Below are 22,671 nucleotides of genomic sequence, written 5' to 3' on the forward strand. Positions count from 1 at the left end.
TAAACTCCAGATAATCACCCTATGATTCAATTGGATTGTTAATGTTTACAGGGCTTTGACTGACAGGTCATACATGTCAGAATCTCAGCGAGGAGAGGACGATGATCTCATCAAATTAAATAAACAGGATGACATCATTGTCTAAATTAAATGTAAATTAAGTGGACTTAACTCTTAGTTAAAAGGTTCAGTGGGTTTCTATATAAAACTCTGGGTGCTTGACTCGGTTATATGTGAGGAAAAGGTTCTATATGAGGAGAAATGTCTTAAATGATTGCATAATATAATATTTAACGGGTTATTTCCATTTTATTTTTACTATTGATGAAGTATGATGAGCTATTTAGTTAGTCAAATTTAAAGTTAAAATTAATTCAAACAAAATTCCATTATGGGAATGTTGGTAATCAAACAGTTGACGGTAACCATTGACAATCAGCTGTTTGATTATCAACATTCTTCAAAATATCTTATTTTGTGTTCAACAGAAGAAAGAAACAACACGAGGGTTAGTAAATGATGATAGATTGTTTTCTTTTCTTTTTTGGGTGTACTGTCCCTTTAAGGTTCCATATAAAACTTTTTCTTAAAAGTGTGTGGAATCCCAGAGGAAGATTTAATTTATTTTTATTTGGGTTTCTCTTTCACAGCTCAAGAGACTTAAGTTATGTTTTGAGTGTCAACTTTGTCTCTTATGTTTCTCTGAAAATTCCTTTGAAGAGATAATAGATAAATAGATCAAAATGGGTTAATAGTTGACTTCCAGTGAGAGCGAAGAGCTATAAAACGAATGTGGATAGATCATTTGAAAAGTAATTGAGTTCTTATTGAGATCTTTCGCTTTCGAATAAAGCTTTGGTATCTTGGCAAGTCTGAGACATTGTTGAGATCTTTTCTAAAACTCAACAGCCATGGCAGTGACATAAAGTTTGTGTTTCGCAATGTTTACTGCTTCAGTATTTGTAGATTACGTTATAGTATACTAAATGATAAGCATTTCATAAGTTTTAAAGGCTTTAACAAAAGAAATCAACACTGCATGCAAAGAGTCGATATTGCCCCTTTTTCTTCAAAACCTCTGGCATATGTGACCCTGGATCACATCACCATGTCGCACGGGTATATTTGTGGCAATAGCCAAAAATACATTGTATGGGTCAAAATTATAAATTTTTCTTTGATGCCAAAAATCATTAGGATATTAAGGAAAGATCATGTTCCATGAAGATATTTTGTACATTTCCTACCGTAAAGATATAAAACATTTATTTTTGTGAGTGAATGCAGCACAATCGTGAACATAAATGAACAACTTTAAAGGCAATTTTCTCAATGTTTCTGAACCCTCAGATTCCAGATTTTCAATAGTTTCTCGGACAAAATTGTCCTATCCTAACAAACCACACATCAATGGAAAGCTTATTTAATCAGCTTTCAGATGTTGTATAAACCTCAATTTAAAAAAAAAATTGACCCATGTGACTGGTTTTGTGGTCTAGGGTCACATATCAGCTTCTGGGCCAAATCCTGAATGATGGCGATCACTTTTTGCCTTATTAGTGTTCGGAGTTGATCACAATTTGTGGGCTTCTGCTTGTCCACTCTCCTTTTGAGGATTGGAAAATACACAGATCATCATCAAATTCCTCTTGGTTTGTTGGGAGAAGTTGCTCTTGCATTCATGGCAATGTTTTGGCAAGCTCTGAACTGGTGGTGACAAGATTTATAGTTGACTTCTCTTTAAGGTGCAATATTTCCTTGCATGCGAGGCCATTTTGATGCAAAGTGATGATAGTTGCATGTCATTGCATATACAAGAAAACAATGATTGAAATCATATCTTCCCTCCTTTTATAGCAATTAGTCTGCTTTTATAATCCAGTCAGAATGATAGAGTGATTTTAACTGACTTCTCGTTCTTTCTTTCCCCGTGTGTTGATGATATGATTAGTGAAATTGTGTTACACTGTAAAAACAAAAAAAATGAGGTAAAGCAATGTAAAAACTTTTGTTGTCATAACATATTTTTTTATAGCTGGTCATTATGCGCATTGCATTAGAAGAGATCTCACTTTTATTCCATGAGGTAAAATAGACTTGCAGTGCATATTTAGGTACTGAACTCTGCAATAGACACACTGCATACGCAGAGACCATTCAGTCTCCGTGACTCTTAACCTGAGGTTAGGCAGATAAACCGAAACCTTAAGCTAAATAAGTCTTAACTGTGCAATCAGTGCTCGCTTATCCTGTATTTGTCCCAGCTGTTATCACAGAGGATAAGGCTAAAATTGTGAACTGGCCATACTCATCAGAAAAAAACAGGGAAGTGTTACATAACTCATGCACAAACTCAAGACATGTTTTAGCGATTATTCATGTTGGCTTGACAAAATATCATACTTTTACAGCCTCAGAACCACTTTTAACCACGTTTAGCAACACATTAGCAACTAAACAGTTATTAACTAAACAATATTCATATAGTAGTTGAACTGAAATTAATATTCAATACAGCTGGAGCTCTATGTGACATACTGTCAATTATCAGAGAAAACAATTTCAACTCAGGTTGTAAAACCAAAGAAAAAGCATTTGGAGTAAACATTATCCCACCATGTTTATTGTCAGCCTGTTTACTGCCAATATTAAAAACAAACAAACAAACAAGCAAACAAAAAAAGTTAATTTAAAGGTCAGAACAGGGTTATTATCGTAAACTAAAACTATTAAATAATTTCTGTTAATTAAAATAAAGCTAAAATAAATTAAAATATAAATATTAGTTGAAAAACTTAAACTAAATGAAAATGACAGATTTTTACATTACAAGTTTCAGTCAAAGCACTAAAATTATTAAACTGTAAATAAATAAAAACTAAAAATTAAATAAATCTAAATTAAACCTAAATAGCAACATTTAAAAAAATAAATAAAAACAAATAAATGACATGACATGACATGACATAAAATAACTAAACATTAAACTTAAAATGAACATGAAAATATTAAAAATAGAGTTTAAAAACAATTCAAAATATTAATAAAAATATAATTTAAAAAAACTAAAATAACAGTGGGTCAGAATACATTTCTTTATGCCTCTCAGACATGCCTGCAAACAAGCCTGACGGGACGCTCTCTCAGCAAACCACTCACATTCAAGGGCAAAGGTCAGACTGGCTCTGTCAAACACAGTGAGGCTTTGCTTTCTGTTAACTTTAACTGAAGGTATTAGGAGGATCTGTGATATTATTGATTCGTGTGTGTGTGTGTGTGTGTGTGTGTGTGTGTGTGTGTGTGTGTGTGTGTGTGTGTGAATGGTAAAGGAAGGTCTAAGTTAAGCAGTTAAAGTCTCACACCAGAACAATTCTCCCACAGAAATGGTTCTGATAGAATCTACCACAAGAAAAAAGGTCAAGAAAACCAATTCACTCGTTGCTCCAAATCCTGGATGCACAAAAGAGGAATTGAGATTAAAAAAGAAGAGAAAATGATTTTATCTATCTATTTGTGTGAGTGTATGTGTTTGTGTGTGTCAGGTGTTGCCTTCATTTTGATGGCCAAATGTCCCCATAAGGATAGTAAAAACCTGGAAAACGGATTACTAAGCACACTAGCCTATATATGCAAGCTAAAACTAATATGTTTTCTGTTTGAATATCTTTTAAAATGTAATTTATTCCTGTGATCAAAGCTCCAGTCTTCAGTGTCACATGATCCTTCTGAAATCATTCTAATATGATGATTTGCTGCTCTTATTAACAATGTTGAAAACAGTTGTGCTGTGCGTGTGTGTGTGTGTGTGTGTGTATGTGTGTGTGTGTGTGTGTGTGTATGCGTGCGTGTGTGTGTGTGTGTGTGTGTGTGTGTGTGTGTGTGTGTGGTTTTAGAACAGAAACCAATTTAAACAGCATTCAAAGTCTGCAGAAATAATGCTCTGGCTGTGGCATTAAATAAATCCAATGAAGAAAGAAACAGAAAGTTTTAAAAATGAAACAATAACGTTCATGTATTTCCAGGTATTTGTTATAATACACATCAGAGCTGTCATGAATTTTTGAAAGCAATGTTTGGCCATATGCAGTGAAGAAACACACCGAACATTAGATGCACTCCTGGGTTTTATTGTCATGTGGTTTAATCAAGATGGAAGGAGGTTCAAAGGTCAAGTAAGATAGTGTAAAAACAATTTCAAGCAAAAAACAATCAACAATTAAACACTTGAAAGGAAAGTTAGCTAGTTGCCAAAGCAATATTTTGCATTTTTAATTTAGTTTTGATGTACTAAAATAACTAAAACTGAAATAAAAAATAATAAAAAACTACATACATATAAATAATAAAAAATAGGAACTTACAATAATGACGAAAACACAACAAAATTACTAAAACTTTAACTAAAATTAAAATATAAGACAAAATATGAATAAAAACTCTATTAGTATATCTCAATTATATTTAATAACACTGGTACCAGTTTTGACTGTAACCACTGACTCGCAGTTAAACATGTTCTACTGCAGTTTTATGATGGTTGCTGTAAAATATGTCCAAACTCTTATCTGGCATCTCAGATAATGTTTCTCACAACCATAAACAAAACGATAATGCCTGAATCATGAATTATTGTGAATTTCATGGCAGAATCATGTGATTTCATGGCAGTCCCTAAAATGATCTAACCAGAGGAAGGTCTGTTTTTTATGGAAGCTTGTTTCCGCCACAGAATAAAACATTTTAAAAGATAATTGCGACTTTTTATCTCACAATTCTGACTTTATTTCTCAGAATTGCGAGATATAAAGTCAGAATTGCGTGAAATAAAGTCGCAATTGCGTTATAAAGTCAGAATTCTGACTTTTTTTCTCGCAATTGCGACTTTATATCACGCAATTCTGACTTTATAACACTATAATTGCGAGTTTATATCTCGCAATTCTGACATCTTTTCTCAGAATTGTGAGATATAAAGTCCAATTCTAAGGAAAAAAAAAAAATTAAACTTTTTTTTTTTTTTTTACCTCAGAATAGTTTATATCTCACAACATATATTTATAACACGCAATTGCGATTTTATATCTCGCAATTCTGACTTTATATCTCACAATTGCGACTTTATTTCTCAGAATTGCGACTTTATTTTTCACAATTCTGACTTCATATCTCGCAATTCTGAGAAAAAAAGTCACAATTCTGACTTGATATATCGCAATTGTGAGAAAAAAAAAGTCAGAATTGTGAGATAAAAAGTCGCAATTATTATTATTTATTTATTATTCAGTGGCGGAAACAAGCTTCCATAGTTTTTTTCTGTTTTCTTTCCACATCATGAAAATAAGTGAACTCACCTATCATTCATTGAGTTGACACTGTAGGCTACTGTTGGTCTGTTGCTCAACAGCTTCATCTGCTGGACTATTGGCGCTTAGAAAACACTGAAAATAATATGGAGAAACAGTATGTAGAACAAAATCCTTAGGCTACATCTTCCTGCCTTCCTTTTTTTTTATATAAATGAGAAATAATGTCCTCAAATTTATCCAAACATTATATTAAAACTAAAAGGTTAAACTATGTTAATAGCAGATGGCAAGTTTAGAGAGAACTCAAACTCAATCTCCCATAATTCAAGACGGCTGCATCTGCGCATGCGCGCGTGTCAGATGGGACGTAAACAAGCTACAGGAAGTGCAGCTGTTACATTGATCATAGCAGGTTTGTGCACGGATTATTTTTCTTAATATATTTATAATTATTCTATAATATTTTATCATCATTATGGCTTATTTTCTCGTTTATACAGCGTATTAGTCATTTAATAATTTTAAATGTCGACTTTGTCCATAAAATCCGAGGTTCGTTAGCAGACATGCTAAGCTATGAATTTCCCTTTATGTACTTTTGAATATTTAGTTATAATCATTGTTGTTTTTATACGTTTTCTCGGGGGAAATGTATCTTTTAAGTGCGTTTCATTCATTGTTTTTTAAAATAATCTGTTTATGGTCTGGCTTGTGTTCAATTCAACGAAACAGCTGCTGTCAGGAAAGATTTATTCTGTTCTTTTAGTGGAGAAAATATTGTCTTCTTCATAATCTGTCGAAATGCCTTTAAATCACGATGGTTGTGTGAGTTAAAGCTGTGTACCTCTGTTTTGAATGTAAGGTGATTTCTTATGGCGCTTTCTTCTTCTTTTGTGATTGATTTATTAGGGGCAGGGCCCGCAGATAAAATAAACTATCTCTCTCTCTCTCTCTCTCTCTCTCTCTCTCACTCTCTCTCTCTCTCTCTCTCACTCTCACTCACTCACTCACACACACACACACACACACACACACATATAATCATTTTACATGCACCTTTTAATTATCCTAATTTTGTACTCAGTTGTCACACAGCAGAATTGTTTAAATGAACAAAAAAACTACTGTATACACAGAAAAAATATATATATTTGTCTACTACCAACATATGAATATTATTAATTTAAATGTGTGTTATCATGATTTAGAGACTTTTGTGATTGATCTGAACTCTGATCTTTTAAATTCAGCGAACTCAGAAGTGACCCTATTTACTATCTAAATACATGTTTTAGGTCTAATTGAGATTATTCATTTGAGATATTTCATAAATGCATGTTTTTCTAAAGAATTTTTTTTTATATATATATTGATATGTAATAACTTGCTCCACTTCTGATATGATTGTACTTTTTCAACTGGCATTCTTATTTTTCCACCCCCTTTGTTGGTTTTAATGAGATCTAATCTTGCAGGGAATGTTTGAGCTTTTGTTGGTATTTATGGAAATGGGCTGTTTTGGATGTGGGCCTCACAAAATATGGTTGTACAGTTAATTATTTTTACTTAATCAAATAAGATAACCATTTATAGATGACAAAGATTGTAGCTCAAAGTGCTACTACTTGGTACTATATTTTTAGTGTTCACAATATGAGACTGAGAGACTTTATTTAAAGGGATAGTTCACCCAAAAATGATAAATTTGTCATCATTTACTCACCCTCATGTTGTTCCAAACCTGTTTGAGTTTCATCAAACAGTTGACGATAGCCATGGGTTTCTAATTTCAGTTTCTTTGGTGTTGTTTGGGTCTTTAATCATAATTGCAATAATTCAATAAATCATCAGGGAATTTATTGATATTGTTGGATATGAAGAAGATGTCTTTTGTGGTTTGAAGTTTGTACTTCTCGACAAATAAACCCCTTTTTTATTTTAGTGACAGAATTCACGGGTCCTTTTATAGCAATAAAGATGCAAAAAGCATTATGGTCACTAGAGGGCAGTGTTTTCAGTGTTAAAAAGTAACATTAGCAGATCTGAACATTTAGTCACACATAAAGTCACACAGTTTACAAGAATGGGTTTTGAGAGACATCCTGATAATTTATTTGAAGGTTATCTGTTCATCTGACTTAAGAAAGTGCTGCCATGAGGGGTTCATGTGCTCAAAATGTGTTTCAACAAACACAGTGTCGATTTTTTTTGCGCAGTTCTTACATTTCAGATTCACCATTGTGCATCAGAAAGAGTGTCAATAAAAATGGCAATTGTATTTAAAGTATGAGAATCTGAAACTGTTTTTCCCTTGTTCAGGTGACATGGAGAGGTGATGCGTCATCAGAGCGAACAGCCAATCCCAGGGCATCGTGCTGCGAGGAGCCAATAGCAGGGCAGCGCAGAGATGACCGAGTGTTTCCTGCCACCCAGTAGCAGTCCTGTGGAGCAGAGGAGGGCGGAGCATCCCGGGGGTGTGGCTCGCACCCCGAGCTCTGAAGAGATCAGCCCTACGAAGTTCCCAGGTCTGTACCGTACGGGCGACCCCTCGCCCCCTCACGACGGACACCACCATGAGCCGCCCGACGTGGTGTCCGATGACGAGAAGGAGCACAATAAGAAGAAGAACAAGTTTAAGAAGAAGGAGAAACGCAGTAAGATAAACACACACACTCCATTATTTACACTCAACAATGCCGTATACTGACGCACACATGTAAATAAAGACTTGAATGTTATTGCATAAAAAGAAAGGGAAAAGAGAAAACACAGGCACACTTTTCATGCAAAACATTTAACAAAAATTTGTTTGTTTGTTTTGAATCATGCAGCATTTGAGCTGCACTTGATTTTAGTATTTTATTATTTAGTGCAATCCTATTCAGACATTTTAAGTATCTGAGTGCCTTTTGGAGTCACTGTAGATCTTTGCTTTTCAAGTCATTAGATTGTGTCACGATCATTTCTTGTCTTTCATTTATGATTTTTAATTTCAGTAGCAAACATGCTTTTTAGATGCTCCTAAATTCTGTTAGATACTGATTTCTGTGAATCACTTCAAACTGTCAATTCAGTAAATCAAATCAATATTACGATTCAGTTATTCATTTGCGTCATCCCAATTAACATATTTTACTGTTAATGTTAATTAGCACAAATCACACTTGTGTGCTAATTTTCTAAACTACAGTATATATGTGCATATTAAATATTAATTTAAATGGAAATGCAGAAATAGATTTCTTTGCTTGTTCAATTGGTTGTGGGAAACATGCCTGGATTATTTTAGCAATACATTTTGGTTGAAATTATGGTTCCTATATTTGACCTACACTACCGTTCAAAAATACGTTTTTTTATTTTTTATTAATACTTTTATTCAGCAAGGATGGATTAAATTGATAAAAAAATGTCAGAAAAGACAGTTATAATGTTTTCTATTTTAAATAAACAAATTTCTTTTTTGATTTATCAAAAGAAAAACTTTTAAAACTTGATTTGATTTTAATCAGCAGTACAATTATATTAATAATAATCATAAATGTTTCTTGAGCAGCAAATCTGTATATTAGAATGATTTCTGAAGGATCATGTGACACTGAAGACTGGAGTAATGATGCTGAAAAAAATCAGTTTTGATCACAGGAATAAGTTACATTTTAAAATATATTAAAATAGAAAACACATTTTAAATTGTAATAATATTTCGTAATCTTAATTAAATAATTGCTGCCTTAGTGAGCAAAAGAGGCTTCTTTCAAAAGCATAAAAAAAATCTTACCAACCCCAAACTTTTGACTGGTACTGTATGTATCAAATGTCATCAAAAGGTTGGAAAATATTGATATATATATATATATATATATATATATTGAGATCTAGTTCGTAGTATGGACTTTTGCCCTCGATATGCAAAAGTTCCAGTTTCTGTGCCGCTTCAGAGTGAATTCTTTATCTTCCTGCCACTATATTTAGCTGCCTTACAGCAGCCTATTGCACACAAGCAGGAAGTGATGGAGCTTTGAGGACACACCCTGTAGGTGTGTTACAGTGGCTGAGGAGGGGCGTCGTGAGCACTGGCTGATGGGCTGTTACTAGTGAGCAGCCGACTACTGTTCTGCTCGGGGTGAGGTCGGTGTCAGGACGAGGAAATGGATCACTAAAAAAAGAACTGGCACAGGGGGATATTGCTAAATTGTAAGCTGACCTCTTTAAAACAGTTTTCTGTGCCTTTCTCTCAGTCTCATTTCGTTCTGCTCATTTCAGTCTCGCCTAACCTTGAGAGACACAGATGGTGGGACAGTAAATTTTGCTCAGCAGTTAATAGGACGTTTTTTGTTCAGCATCAGGTCTTGGAAGAAAGATGTGACCTCTTCTCTCTCTTCTCTTCTCATTTAGTCTCTTTATCTCTTCTTTTTTTATCTCCTCTCCCTGTAGCTGAGGGATACGCCGCTTTCCAGGAGGACAGCTCTGCCGATGAGGCCGAGAGCCCGTCTAAGATGAAGCGCTCCAAGGGCATCCACGTCTTCAAGAAGCCCAGTTTCTCCAAGAAGAAAGAAAAGGATTTCAAAGTGAAGGAGAAGGGACCTAAAGAGGAGAAGGCCAAGGACAAGAAGTCCAAAGACCTGACAGCAGCGGACGTGGTGAAACAGTGGAAAGAGAAGAAAAAGAAGAAAAAGCCAAGCACAGAGCCCGAACCCGTGATCACGGAGACGACGACGACGACGTTGCGGCCGATCTTCGGAGCGCCTTTAGTGGAGGCGGTGAGGAGAACAGCGCTGTACGATGGTATACAGCTCCCGGCCGTCTTCAGAGAGTGTGTGGACTACATCGAGAGCTACGGCATGAAATGTGAAGGCATCTATCGTGTCTCTGGTATGACCCTCTTCTACTTCCTGTGAACTGAAATTTCATGTTTGTTTATGTGTATTTAAAGGGATATTCTGGGTTGTTTTCAACTTTAAAGGGTAAGTTCACCCAAAAATTAACATTATCCCATAATTTACTCACCCACAAGCCATCCTAGGTTTATGACTTTCTTCTTTCAGCCAAACACAATTGGAGTTATATTAAAAAATATCCAGGCTCTTCCAAGCTTTATAATGTGAGTGAATGGTACTATAGATTTTGAAGCCCCCAAAAAAGCACATCCATCCATCATAAAAGTAATCCATCATACGTCGGGTCAGAGGTCACTCTTCCGCCGGAGCTAGACTTGTGTACGGCCGTTACTGGAAGCCAGTGATTATAGTTTGTGAAGTTATAAATATGGATATTTTTCTTACAAAAATGCATCGCTTTACTTCAGAAGACCTTTATTAACCCTCTGGAGTCGTATGGATTACTTTTATGATGGATGGAGGCGCTTTTTTGGGCTTCAAAATCTTTGGTACCATTCACTCAAATTATAAAGCTGGGAAGATCCAGGATATTTTTTATTATAACTCTGACTGTGCTTGGCTGAAAGATGACAGTCATATACACCTAGGATTGCTTGAGGGTGAGTAAAATATGGGATACTTTTCATTTTTGGATGAACTAACCCTTGAAGTCAGTTATTGCAGACAATAATTTTAACTTGTACATCTCATAAGTGGGCTTGGATCTCTTTTTTGTCCTCTTGTGATAGAGTATTAGTCCACTTTCCATTTATGATGTTTAATGCAAAGCTAGACTGCTGAAACGAAGCGAATGTTTGAAAACTAATATCTGAAATGTGTTACAAATATCTGAATATAGTGCCTCAGCAGCTTTTCTCTTAGCCGCTCTTTTCAAAGACATAAAAAGTCAAAATCAAATGTGCCTTGCAGCTTTTGTGTTCACTCTGGTGTTGTTTGTACAGGTATGAAGTCTAAGGTCGACGAGCTGAAAGCGGCGTACGACCGTGAGGAGTGTCCGTGTCTGGAGGAGTATGATCCACACACAGTGGCCAGCCTGTTGAAGCAGTACCTGCGAGAGCTGCCCGATAACCTGCTGGGTAAAGAGCTGGTCCTGCGCTTCGAGGAGGCCTGCGGGCGGCCCAGCGAGGCAGAGAAACTGCAGGAGTTTCAGAGGCTCCTGGGGGAAGTGCCCTCAGGGAGCAGACTCCTCCTGGCCTGGCTCATCACTCACATGGACCACGTCATCGCCCGCGAAATCGACACCAAGATGAACATCCAGAACATCTCTATTGTGCTCAATCCCACTGTACAGGTGAGCTTAGAATATACAGGTGATGTTTTGATCATCAGTTCTAGGTGTGATATGGATCATACTACGGTTGTAGTGGCATGTCCATATGACAATATATCAAAAGTTATATGTATGTATGTATATATATATATAAACAGTTCGTTTTAGCTGTGTAAATATCATGAACAGTTTTGGACCTTTTTCCATTTGCAATATTTTGTAAATATTCAACACATTATATACAATTTATGATACATTGATACAATTATGATACATTAATAATAAATTATTTATATATATATATATATATATAATGAAGAGTTCAGATGCAAAAGCCTCTAAGTGCCATCAGAAATTTTCTTCTAAAATGATAATTTTTATCAAGCTCGTTTATTTAAGTTCAGTAATTTCACTTAAATGGCAATTAATAGGTAATTTTCATTGCCATTTAAGTGAAATTACTGATCTTAAATATAAGGGCTTCATAAAAATGATCATTCTAGATCATATAGAATTTAATGAAATATTTATAAAAAAATGATATATTTACATATATAAATATATTAAATATATTAATAAGTTATAAATATTTCACTAAATGACTATATATAATGTGTTAAACATTTACAAAATATTTTATTTAGACTTTAGACTTATTATTATTATTATTTTAAATTCAACATTTCAAGTTTCAATAATCTTCCTCTCAGATTAAATATCATAAAAAATACAGATTCTTTTTCCATATGTAATATTTTGTAAATGTTCAATACATTATGTACAGTTGTGGCAAAAAGCTACTTTTATACCCCTGTATGGATGTATACTGCACTGATGGGAAGTTTAGTATAATAAAATCATGATATACACCCACAGTTCCAGTAGAGAGTTTTTGATGTGTTTCTGCTCTCAAACTGAAGGTTGTCCTACTTTACAGTCCCACAGGACACATGTAGGATGGAGGTGCCCTCATACTGCTAATGAGGTCTTTGTTTGGGGTCAGTTTTATTTGAGAAGCGACTGCAAATTATGTGGAGAAGAGGGGGGTGGAATATTATTGGGCAATAACACCATAAATTTAACTCCTACAAACCTTTTTTAAGGTTTACCATTACTATTCCTGTATGACACAACACTCTCTGGTTTCTAGATCGGGAACCGCGTGCTGTACGTGTTTTTCACGCACGTCCGTGAGCTGTTCGGTGATGTGCCTCTGAAGCCGGTCGTCCATCCACTGCGCTGGTCCAATATGGCCACCATGCCGACCCTACCTGAGACGCAGAAGAGCATTAAAGAGGAGATCCGCAGACAGGTGATTCACAGGACTGAAACACACAGGACGTTATATTTGTGACTGATTTAGATTTATACAACTGATTTTTCATCATTTACTCATCCTCAAGTTGTTCCAATCCAAACCATATGAATTTCCTTCTTCTGCTAAACACAGATGATGATATTTTGAAGAATGTGGGTAACCAAGTAGTTGATGGTTGCCATTGACTTCCATAGTATTTCTTTTTTTCCCATTCTATGGAAGTCAATGGCTACCATCAACTGTTTGGTTACTTTGCTCTGTACAATGTACTTTAAAAATGCCTTCAAGCGTGTGAATCTCGCAAAACCCTTCAACGGGTCACAGTTCACCCCAAAGAAAAAAAGAAAGAAAGAAAGAAAGAAAGAAATTGTTTTGCATGAAGGAAAAATAATACACCTTTTCAGAAAATGCAATTTTGCACTTTCATTCCAAATCTCGTCTCATTAATGCAAAAAAAAAAGAAAGAAATACATCTGTATTAAATAAAAACACAATAGTATTTGTTGTAGTGCTTTTAATTTATGCATAAAGACATTTAGTACTAAAAGCAATGTACTTAATTTCATTCAAAAATAGATTCACATTGTACCTTCTACCTGGAAGAGGAACCTGTATCATGGAAGAAGCTTTGTTTTATGCTTTACATAATAGTTTGAATGTGTCAAAGGCAAATGTGTCCTTTGGGAAACAGGGAAATGCATGTGATATTCAAAACAGGAGATGAATTCAAACTCTGTGAGTGTGCAGAGACTGGAAACAAAAACAGTTGGAACGGCGTAAACAGCCCTGATGTGACGCTTCAGTGTGTCGCTCAGAGGTTGCTCTTTCATATCTCTGGAAACAATGTTTTAAGTTATGTTTGTTAAAGGTATCAACTTTGTCTCAGATGTTTTTCCTAAAATTCTGTAGGAGAAATAAGAATAGACACAAATGAGTTGATCGTTTTCATGCAGTTAGAGTTTAGAGCTATAAAATATGTATAACAGTTCGGATCATTTGGTCTTGGGAGAGAAATGTTCATATTGAGATCTCTAACTTTTGATTGCAGATTGCCGAACACAATTTAAAACATTGTTGAGATCTCTTCTGAAACTCTAGTAGAGAGATTACTGATGTGTTTTTCTCAGGAGGAAAGAGAAACAGGAAACAGAGCATGAGAAAAATTTGCTGTAGGACAACTGAGATTTTAAAGAGATTAATTTGTAGTGATCATCACCTACAGCAGAAACAGTGGCGTTTAATTGGCTCCTCTCCGACGGCGTGTATTAAATGTTTACTTAACCTGTTAGTGATGTCTTATTTAATGTGTGTTTGAATAAATCTGTTTTTACTACAGCCACTGTTTAAAATCCAAACTGAATTAGAAACATAATTCTAGTCTAATGTTTGTGATTATTGATTAAAAAATAAATTGTGTTTTGGGTTTCAGCTACATGAAAACTTTAATTTCGGTTTCAGTGTTTCAGTAAAAAAATCAATGTCAGTGCATCACTAGTGATTTTGTGTTTGTTCTTACGGGTCTTCACATCTGTCCACGTGTGTTTCTGCAGGAGTTCCTCTTGAACCGTCTGCACAGAGATCTGCAGGCCGGTGTGAAGGATCTGTCCAAGGAGGAGAGACTCTGGGAGGTGCAGCGGATCGTCACCGCGCTGAAGCGCAAACTCCGCGAGGCCAAGAGACAGGCAAGAGCTCGACACTCTGACCCCTGACCCCTGCTTTACTGCACATCAGAACACATAGGGGCTGTTTACACCTGGCCACTTCATGCGTTTAGCATAGCTATCCGATCGTGAAAAGACCAGGTGTAAATGCCCTCCGAAACGTGTTCGAGACTTGAATCCGATCGCTCAAACCACTTCAGGAGGAGGTCTGTGCCGCACTCCAGACGAAACTAGACAAGTGTAAATGCATCTGGTTATTGAAACCACATATGTAAATTTTACTTCCCAAAAATGCTAAAAAATAAACGCGTGAGAGCGTGTTATAGGCTATATGTCATGTTATAGCCAGATATGACGACGCTACTGCAACGTGCATCGCCGCAGACGAGCAGCTGAGCGTCTATTCATCAAGCCAATGTGCAAACTATCGCAAATCAAAGTGAAAGTAAGTCGCAGACGCTTAACACACAATCATCATCATTAAAAGTAAAGAACTGAAATGATCTTATCAGGGCTGTTGCCGCTCTCTCTTATTGCGGCCTTTGATTTCGGATTTTTAGCTGATCAATAAAATGCAGCTCATATCTGTTGCTTTCGGTGACGTGCCCTCCATTAAATCTGCATATAGCGCGGGAATTGAAGATCAGGGCCCGTATTCATAAAGATTCTAAGAATCCTCTCAGAAAACTCTTAATTTAGCTTAAAAACTTTTACGTAGGAGTCTTAGCTTAAGAGCAATTCGGGACCGATCTGAGAGCAACTCTGAGTAAGGAAAAGACAAAAATGTATGACACAATCTTTTGAAGACTGTGATTGTTTGGTTGTCCAAGAAGGGGAAAAAAAGTGATTTTAAGTATAGGGTCTATTCTAAGCCTTCACTTTGAAATTACATGCGTAATTTTTCCTATTTGACCGTTCTCACACACACACACATTATATATATATATATATATATATATATATATATATATATATATATATATATATATATATATATATATATATATATATATATATAAATCTTTTTTTTTATTTACCATGCTGTTAATTTCCTATAAGGTATTTGCTTGGCTTAGAATGATAAAAATTGTTCCACTCTTTCCAATTACACTGATTGTTGGCATGTCTATTTAAGTGGTGGTTTGAATGTTGGTTTTAATGTATCAAACATGGAACTTTCCCAGTTGCCAAATATCGTAATGTAGTGATTACTTTCATTTCAGGCGCTATGGCATTTCTGCGCTGTGTTGGAGATATTAGCGTGTCTCTAAAAAGATCTGTCACAAACATGATCCCTGCACGATTTAATCTATAGCGTCTTATAACACAGTTATTCATTGTCTGCAACACATTTTTCTCCCTCTTCGTCTTTCTGCCATTTTCTCCTCAGCTAAAGAAACTCTTAAGCCTCTTAAAAGTCCTCATCCGTGCTCCTAACAATTTTGACCTTAAGACCTCTTTTAAGGGTTAAGATGCTTTCTGAATTACTTTTTTCTTTACTAGGATTTTTTCTTTAATTTTAAGAGTAAACGCCCACATTTCTAAGAATTTTCTTAGAATTTTGTCACTAGGAGCTACTCTTTGCATTAAGATTCTTTATGAATACGGGCCCAGATATATATCTGTTTTGCAAAAACACATTTATGTGACCAGGTGTGACCAAATCTGACCAAATCAGATCTGAGAAAACGCATGAAGTGGCCAGGTGTAAACAGCCCCATAGAATCTCACAATGAGTTTGTCTGAGCAAGAGAAGCATCAAATACAACTGATGAGTTTTTAAAACTAGATTTGCATCCTTACAGAAAGAATATTTTTGATGTTTTAGATAAAATGAGAGTTTAAAAGTTATAAACCCAAATAGAGATGGCAAGAGAGAGAATGGGTAGAAATTAAGGAAATCTGACTTTTATTTTGACCTTTAAATTGGATCTATTTATAATTTATTGGGAGAAATGGATTGAGTGCTGTAATGTAAACAATGTATAGCCCTTGTTCTGTTTTTTTATTTTATTTTTTGCTATATTTCTGTAATACGTTTAGTTGAAAAATCAGTAATAAAAATAATGTTTAAAAGAAAAGGAAAGAGAAAGATTGAGAGTAATGCACTAAACTACTCTACCATTCAAAAGTTTGGGATCAGTAGAGTTTTTGAATGAATACTTTTATTTAGCAAAGATGCATTAAATTGATCAAAAGTGACACTAAAGACATTTATATATTGAGTAATATGAGAAACTTGAAATGTTGATTTTAAAATAATGTAAATGCTGTTCTTTTGAACTTTCTATTAATCAAAGATCAGGGTTTCCACAAAAATATGAAGCAGCACGACTGTTTGCAACATTGATAATAATTAGAAATGTTTCTTGAGCAGCAAATCAGCATATTAGAGTGATTTCTGAAGGATCATGTGACACTGAAGACTGGAGTAATGATGCTTAAAAATTCATGTTTTTTTTTCTGTATTTTTGATCATATAAATTAAGTCTTGGAGAGCATAGCAGACTTTCAAAAACATTAACAAATCTTACCGACCCCAAACTTTTGAATGTTAGTGTATGAACAGATCACAACTAACTCACAACAAACTTTATTGTCGTTCCATTTCTTTAAGAAACTGGCCACTAAAAACAAATATTTGCAACTATAAACTTAAATTTACACCACATTATTTATCATGCCGCACTTCCAGAGACGTCCTGATGTGTCATTTCTTCTCTGTCCTTCTGGATCTGCAGGAGTGCGAGACTAAAATCGCACAGGAAATCGCCAGCCTGTCTAAAGAAGACGTATCAAAGGAGGAGATGTCTGAGAACGAGGAGGAAGTCATTAATCTTCTCCTGGCTCAGGTGAGACCACCTGTTCAGACGCTAATGCTACTTTCACTGCGTTTTAGATGTTGGTTCGACATTCAAACAGCTCTCTGACAGATACACAAATAAGCTGGTCAATGATAAGCAAATGGTTGCATTGTACTTTGCGTATTATACAGCCGTTTGTAACATGAACCTACAGTAAGTCACAGAAAATTTACAGATGACTGTGTGCAAGCAGCATGTGACAAAAGGGCCTTTTTTCAGTCCAAATTCTACCCTACTGTTCTGCTACATACTCAAATAAAATGCACTTTACAAAGTGTAGTATGTGAATTGGGATGCAGCCAAAGATTGTGTCTGTGATGTTTGATTTGTTTCTCTGCCGCCCCCTGCAGGAGAATGAGATCCTAACAGAGCAAGAGGAACTGATATCTCTGGAGCAGGTTCTGCGGCGGCAAATCGCCACAGAGAAAGAAGAAATTGAACGATTGCGTGCTGAGATCGCAGATATACAAAGGTGAGAGTTCACCCACTGGGAAATCTGTTGCTAATTATTAAGCTTGTTTGTATTCATTTGATTTCTGTGGGAAGCAACGTTTTGGTTTTATAGTTGAAACCATCTGAAACATGCAAGGGTCATCACTACTTTTTATCTTCCATTTTCTGCTTGAAATGACACGCACACAGCCGTCAGCAGGGCCGCAGTGAAACAGAGGAGTATTCATCAGATAGCGAGAGCGAGAGTGAAGATGAAGAGGAACTGCAGATGATTCTGGAAGACCTGCAGAAACAGAACGAAGAACTAGAGGTGAGAAGAAGGAACACAAGATTTGTGAATATTTGACAGGGTTCCCACGGGTCCTTGAAATCCTTGAAAGTTTGTGAATCTGAAAAAAAAATGTCAAGGCCCTGGAAAGTTTTGGAAAATAAACATACATAGATACAGGTCCTTGAAAGTGCTTGAATTTATTTTGTGCAAGAAGTTTTCTGGAAAAAATTCCATATTATTCCCTCCGGTCGGATGAAAGTGTTATTTCGCCAACACTTTGTGGCCTATGAATAATAGCTTGCTTGATTTACGTTAGTTGCACGCATCTACGCATTACTTGAAGTGTTTCCCACGTGAGGTACTTTGTGTTGTACATTGCCATGACTACTACGATGGTACCTAAACGTTTGTTGTTGAACACAACAAATGTGTCCCCACATTAAGTCCTTGAATTTGAGGGTATTGGACCTGGAAAGTCCTTGAAAGGTTCTTGAATTTGAAGTTAACCAAGGTGTGGGAACCCTGATTTGACCATTTGCTGAGCTCCGTCCTCTTAAGTTACTGCTGCTAACTTTAAAGGGGACATATTACGCCCCTTTTTACAAGATGTCATATAAGTCTCAGGTCTCCCCATAATGTGTCTGTGAAGTTTCAGCTCAAAATGCCCCACAGATCATTTATTATATCATGTCAAATTTGCCCCTATTTGGGTGTGAGCAAAAACGCACCGTTTTCGTGTATGTACCTTTAAATGCAAATGAGCTGCTGCTCTCCGCCCCCTTTCCAGAAGAGGGAAGAGCCTTTACAGCTGGTGCTTCGGATACTCCAGCAACAACAAAACTGGAGAATCTCACGCAGCCAAAATGTCAGAAATTGTCAGTAGCGGCTTTACATTGTCAAACACAGATGGAGAGACTCTGGAAGGAGTTACAACTCTGAGAAAATAACAGGACGTTTCTGAATGTTCAGTTGATGCATTTATGTAGTTGTTGTGAAGTTAACTTTATTCAACTTATCGATTAGTAGGGCTGGGAGAAAAAAATCGATTCACCTAGCTATCGCGATTCTAAATTTTTTTTATTTATTCCAGAATCGATATTAAATTCAAATTCAATTGCTTTATTTTTATCCTTGCGTGTAGATGAGGTTGACAGAAGTTAGCCACTTTCGTTCCAACAGAGGATGAAATGTGTCATCATCTATGAGTGTTGAGTGACGTAATATCCCAAGTGAACGCGTGGAAGAGACGTGAGACTGAATGCGCTGAAAAGCCCTCGCGCTGCTCATATACTGAGAGAGAGATAAGACCGTAGAGCTGCACGATTCATCTTTAAAAGACTGTGATCTTGATTCAAACACCCACGCGATCTTTCAATTCGTCTGTCTATTAAACTTTGACAAAATCATATCGCAACATTCAGATCTGTGTTGGCGCTGCCGCTGACCCAGAGAGAGTGGTCATGAAACCGCTTCACAAAAGTCTTTTCAACCTCATAGTATCATTATTTCTGTGATGCAATAGTTCAAATCATCATAGAAGTACTTGGATAAAAGTTTAAAGTTCAAATATGAACACTGATGTCTACGATAGCGATCAAAATCAGCTTTTGATAGAAACTTGGTGCTAAAAATAAACGCATTTATCGATTACATTGTTTCGTCACTAAGTGGCGACAAGTGACTGTTAAAAAATGTATAAATCAGAAAGATGTGATTTGTTTTTGTAAATATGACTCATCTTATACATCATGTATAAGTGTATGATTTAACTTTTCTTGATGGTCTAGTGTTAAAAAAATTGCAATATCGAATCGCAATACTTACAGAATCGCAATTCTTTAAAAAATCACAATACATATCGTATCGGCACCCGAGTATCGTGATAGTATCGAATCGTGAGATAGGTGTATCGTCCCAGCCCTATCGATTAGCATGTTACGTCATAAATTGTTGTAAAGGTGCTCGTGTCGGTATTGACCCATCTTTCAGAATCAATTTTGTGCAAATCCAGCATTGAACTGACCCTCTTTGCTAAGCAGTCGGGTGTAAAATGATTTGAACAAACACGTAAGAGTTTATCTAGCTTCTTCGGCACATTTGCTTCAAAAAAACCTTCTTCCAAAGTGTCCTCAGTGGCTCGAATGTCGGGAGTCTATGGATACTCTTATGTTCATTAGTACATCTAAAACCAGAAGATTTTTAATGTTTATGTGGCGCTGACATTATATCAATAGGTGCTAAAGCGAGGATATAATCATGGCGGACTGTGTGGATCACTCAGGGTGTGATCTATGCTGATAGGGCAGATCGTCACCAGTCATGGGCGGGGTTTGCAAATACGCCTGGAAATAAGCTGATCCAAATTTCCCACAACTATGACGTCAACACATCTGCGATCACAAAATGAAACTTGAAAAATTTAACTTGAATTTCTTTTATGGAATATTGCAGTATTAAATTATTTATCCGTGCTCATCATTATTTTTCGTTCATGTGCCCTCATAATCTTTAATCAAAAACATTAACTTCCCCTCTCCCTCACAATGACATCTCTTCTCTTTTGATGAGTGCATCAGCAACCTGTCACTCATATGAGATCGCAGCAATTAGCAAACAACAATGATCCAATCAATTCCCCATGGCGAAAATCAACAGTTTTTCTTGTTTGAGAAGCCATTTCACTTGTCACAATAGGGAAGAAAGGAATGACTACTCATCGAGTTCTATGTATCAGTCTCATGTTTTTGATTTTCTCTCCAGAATAAAAACACTCATCTGAATCAGGCCATCCATGAGGAACAGGAGGCCATATTGGAACTGCGTGTTCAGCTCCGCCTCCTTCAGAGTCACAAGCTACAGCATGAGCTCATAGCTCCGCCCTCTGCCGAACAGGCCCCGCCCTCTCAGCCCAGCCCAGAGGAACGATCTAAAGCGGATGAACCAATCAAACGTGTCGTAGCAGTCGCCATAGAATCCACTGCTGCTGCAGCTGCCGCCTCAACCAATGGAAAGCCTGGAAAAGATGCTATGAAGCCATCACCCAGCAAAGACAAGAGGGAGGCCAACATGTAAACCATCGGACCATCATGAAACACTTCAGCTGTTCTTGTGTTTGCTTATCACATGACTGTGACATCTTTGGTGAAGGGTCAACAAGGTGAAGTGAGATGTTCATTACACTGGGAGAAAACTGGACAGCAGATCACAGAGGGGAGATGTGATCGGACTCAATCTGTGAAACGTAGGTCAGTAGGTCAAAAGAGAGACGAGATTTGGAAACATTTCTGATTGGTCATTATCTACAATAGACTGAAATTGGATTCTTTTGACATGTTTAAGTTTGTATGTGAAGTTGCAGCAGCACAATCAGATCTTTGTGAGTGCTCGGATTCATTAGATCTGCCATTTGACCCGTGCCTAAATGGACAGGGTAATTCTCTTCATTTAAACAGTTAAGAGTATTAGGGTTTTGTTTAAAAAAGTGAATATTATCTGTCCAGCTCACGTTGCACCCCACGATCCCCCCAAAACATTTTTTTATTATATTTTGCATGAAGAAAATTAAGCTTTTTTAGGACTATATATATATATATATATATATATTTGCCTTATAGAATTATTAGCATGACAATGAAGCACATTTTCCCATAATTCTCATTACCTTAATACAAATAAAACATCAATCTCTTTACTGAAATGTGAAGAAAAAAAAATTATGATATATTTACATTAGAAAGTACACATCACAGCATTATTTGTTGTACTGCCTTTATGCTGATTTAAATTTAATAAATTATTAATTATAGTAATTTAAGGGCAAATTGTTCTTAATAGTCATGAAAATAATGCTGTAATGCAAAAATAAATATATATATATCTTAATGGTCCTAACACTTGTTTGCATTTTCTTCATGCAAAAATATTTTTTCCGTTTCAATTTGGGTTTAAATGTAACCTCTGGACATCTTTTCTTATTTTTCACCTCAGCATTTCAAGAAACTAAGCCATGAAATATTGAGCATAATAGGTTGTTATGATGTGTGAAAGCTCCAAACCGCCGGCGACGAACATCCGTATCTTCTGTATTCATGTGACATTCAGTGCAAAAACTGCAATCATCTTTTTAGACGCCTGGCTTAACATGCAGATTTACCTTTTTGGTTATTAATAACAAATGCTTCACTTTATTTATGCAGTTTAGTTCAATTAAGAAAGTACACCGAGAAGTATCCTGGATGTCTATTAACAATGCGGGGGAAAAAAAAGGTGCAGAAATCCTGGTGGGCTGCCAGTTCTCCAGTTGTAGGTCGAGGTCTAGAGCCTCGATCAGTGAAAATGAAGTCGTGTGTGTTCTGAAACCACTGTGCCATAGGTGACTGTGTGTGTGCTGCCGCACAGAAGAATTACTCTGAAGACATTGTAATGCAACCAGATTGTATTTTTACCTATTAAGATATTCAAAGGAATCGGTTTTGAACGTTTATTCTAAATCTCACTATTTAATAGTCAACATATATAGGCCTGTAACTGCACTAAAGTGTGCAGATGTGCACTTCTAGAACGTTTGTTGTGGAATTGGTAACATTTTTGTTCGTTTCCGTGCTTTCACGTTATGTCACTGTTTTTT

At 36.1% G+C, this 22,671-nt stretch overlaps 1 protein-coding gene across 1 annotated transcript; it reads left to right on the plus strand.

Moving 5' to 3' along the window:
- The first annotated feature begins 5,652 nt into the window (after positions 1 to 5,652).
- ralbp1 (ralA binding protein 1) lies at positions 5,653 to 21,745 on the plus strand. Its single transcript, XM_084118600.1, has 10 exons — positions 5,653 to 5,718; positions 7,626 to 7,960; positions 9,744 to 10,181; positions 11,149 to 11,498; positions 12,628 to 12,789; positions 14,346 to 14,477; positions 17,198 to 17,308; positions 17,671 to 17,792; positions 17,963 to 18,083; positions 20,805 to 21,745. The coding sequence occupies exons 2-10, from the start codon at positions 7,714 to 7,716 to the stop codon at positions 21,114 to 21,116; spliced, it is 1,995 nt and encodes a 664-aa protein (XP_083974726.1). The 5' UTR covers positions 5,653 to 5,718; positions 7,626 to 7,713; the 3' UTR covers positions 21,117 to 21,745.
- The last annotated feature ends 926 nt before the right edge of the window (positions 21,746 to 22,671 follow it).

The sequence above is a fragment of the Abramis brama genome (assembly GCF_963993115.1).
Source record: "Abramis brama genome assembly, chromosome: 7".
NCBI lineage: Eukaryota > Metazoa > Chordata > Actinopteri > Cypriniformes > Leuciscidae > Abramis > Abramis brama.

What these genes read in the sequence shown, in the direction of transcription:
- ralbp1 (XM_084118600.1), top strand. Translation starts at nt 7,714, where the DNA reads ATGACCGAGTGTTTCCTGCCACCCAGTAGCAGTCCTGTGGAGCAGAGG. An exon ending in AAGAGGAGATCCGCAGACAG is followed by an intron (nt 12,790 to 14,345) that starts GTGATTCACAGG and finishes GTGTTTCTGCAG; the next exon opens with GAGTTCCTCTTGAACCGTCT. An exon ending in TTAATCTTCTCCTGGCTCAG is followed by an intron (nt 17,309 to 17,670) that starts GTGAGACCACCT and finishes CGCCCCCTGCAG; the next exon opens with GAGAATGAGATCCTAACAGA.